We start from the raw sequence: 2599 nt of genomic DNA, 5'->3' as shown, positions 1-2599 counted from the left end.
ACACATGAACAAAAAGTTGTACGCTAGTAACTTGGGAAAAAAAAACAACAACAAAAAAAAGGGGGGGTGGAAGAAAAAAACCCACCATCAGACTGAGACACCGGCTTTCAGGCAACAATTTTCTTTGATTAAAAAGACAAAGTCAGCACTACACTAGAGGTGTAAGGTGCTGTAAGATCACCTTTCATGTGTGTCAGGGTTTTTCCATCATTCACTATGAGCTACAATTTCAACTCTCTAAAAGACTGGAACGTCGTTGAGATACAACTTTACATTACCACAACAGTCAGTGGCAGGTCACACTAATGGGTAAAACTATTAATTAAACCATGTTTTAACCAGTTGTAATTCCTGCAAACTAGAGAAAACAAGATTCAAGAACTACCAACCCCCCCACCCAAAAAAACCAACAATCATCACTCCTGCTGTTTGACAGGAGTGATGATTAGGGGGACAGTGTTTGTGCCACTGTCACTACTACCTGGACTGAAAAATGGATAAAGTTTCTCTGTGAAGGTTTGGCCAGTATATGAGTGAAGAAGAACTGCAGCATTTACATCATAAAAGGAAACCAAACCCTCCTCATAATCCACAAAAACTCTCACCTTCTCTGGGTGATCATTCACAGAGAGAGGGACAGGATGGGCAGCAAGTGCAAAGTACTCATTTCTGTCCCTCAGACATATAGTCCAGTAGCCGTTCTCTGGGTTTAGTTTAATTTCTCCCTTCCTATTGACTGACCCTTTGGCCACTCCTAACGTCCACCCAGTCTTTCCTTTAACCTGGACGTCATAGTAAAGTCTTCCACAGGAGAAGCCGCGTGTCCCTAAAACAGAAATTGCAGGCTCAAATCTTTTTGAGCTGTCTGGCAGTTCCTTCCATTCATCACCACAATGAACTTGCTTCCCATCATTAGACAGGATGAGAGCAGGATGTGCCGTATCAGGATCCAAAGTAACATCCACCGCATTCTGCCAAATGTTGCTGAACTGAGCGTCCCGTATCATCTTCACCTCATTTTTGATGGTCTCTGTCAGCTCATCCACAGCTTTCACCAAAGCTGTCCTTGTGATTCCCTCGTGTATTGCTGGACAGATGCTGACATCTGTCCAGTCTTTGGTGGGTGGAGCAGCATTCAGGGACGGGAAGCTCTGGAGGAAACGAAGACGGTCTTTATAGCGTGAGAGTTCCTCCATCTCATCACGTCTCCTCGTCAGCTCAAAGACCTCTTGCTCCAGCTCTGTGATATAAACTTTGGTCTGTTTCTCTGTCCTTTTCTGGTTCTCTTCAGTCATCACGATTAGCTCTGCCTGAGCTCTTTCCAGAGACTTAATCAGAGCCGAGAAGACCCGAACACCATTTGCTGTCTCTCTGTCTGCAGCTTCTGTGCTGAACTTGAAAGATTGTTTGAGCTCGTGGACTTTTCTTTGTCTCTCTTGGATCATGTGCAGAATTTTAGCCTCTGTTATCCCAAGTTGTGTTTTTTTTGCTTCATATTCTTCTTTCAGGGGAACTACCTGGTGAAATCTGTGATCTGTGTCCACACATGACTGACATATAATAATTTGTTCATTCTTGCAATAGAACTCCAAAGGTTTGCCATGCTCAGCACACATCCTGTCTTCTTCCTTCTCCACAGAATTAAACAACTGGTGAGTTTTTAAGATGGACACTGTTTGATGAAAATGTAGATTAGCTACAAAGAAGAGTGTAAGAAAGGTTAAGCTAAGAGTTATGAACAGGCAGGACTTCAGGGATGTCCGTTTAGGTGCAGCAGGAGCATCATAAGAAACTTTTTCTGTTGTGGCATCGTGTTGCTCCGAGCTATCATCAGCTTTCTTTCCAACAGTTTTTCTAAACTGAACAGCCATCTCAGATATGAAAGTATTCACACCAAGCTTATATTTCCTATCCACGTGCTCTTTGCACATGGGACACTTGCGCTGGGAATTAAAATTCAAATGTTCCGTGATGCAGTCTTTGCAGAAGTTGTGTCCACATGGGAGTGTGACGGGATCCCTGAACACGTCCAGACAGATGCAGCACAAAAGCTGCTCTTCAGTCAGAAGATAGCTGGCAGCCATCATGTTGATGATCTGCAGCCAAAAGAGAGAATGATTCACATCAGTGTTATTACCAGAGCCAAACCTTTTCTTAAAAACATATAACAATTCATACATTTTAAATATGTTTAATAACATTGTGTGTGTGAAATTGTAGGTTTCAGAAATTTTCTGCATGCTTAAAATTATTTTATTTGTGTGAAGGGTGTTAAGATATTCATTGTGTGTACTCATGTTGTATAGTGTGTTTAACTGCATTATGGTTACTGTGGTTTAACAGAGACAGTATTTTAGTTGTCACCACAAGGAGGCACTGTTTCTTTGTAAGAGCACGGATGCTGCGTCATGACGCCCCTGAGGAGAAGTATACCACCACAAAAAATGGCACCCATGAGGAAAGTTTTGCCGTGTGTTGATGTGGAATAAAGTTCCCAAAATATTAAGGACATTTTTGCCTCCGTCGTCATTTTCCTTCGAGTTGATCGCTGTCGATGCTGCAATACTCAACAGGTTATGGGCCCAGAGCTGACTCGAAG

The 2599-nt window shown here is 42.5% G+C and overlaps 1 protein-coding gene across 1 annotated transcript; it reads right to left on the bottom strand.

Annotated features, from left to right (window-relative positions):
• Window positions 1-416: 416 nt before the first annotated feature.
• Window positions 417-2087, bottom strand: LOC134615940 (nuclear factor 7, ovary-like). Its single transcript, XM_063460627.1, has one exon. It carries the CDS (start codon window positions 2085-2087, stop codon window positions 417-419), a length of 1671 nt encoding a protein of 556 aa, XP_063316697.1.
• Between the last annotated feature and the right edge of the window lie 512 nt (window positions 2088-2599).

This window comes from Pelmatolapia mariae, linkage group LG17, assembly GCF_036321145.2.
Source record: "Pelmatolapia mariae isolate MD_Pm_ZW linkage group LG17, Pm_UMD_F_2, whole genome shotgun sequence".
NCBI classification, from domain to species: Eukaryota; Metazoa; Chordata; class Actinopteri; order Cichliformes; family Cichlidae; genus Pelmatolapia; species Pelmatolapia mariae.
This window is presented reverse-complemented; position numbering and strand designations above follow the sequence as displayed.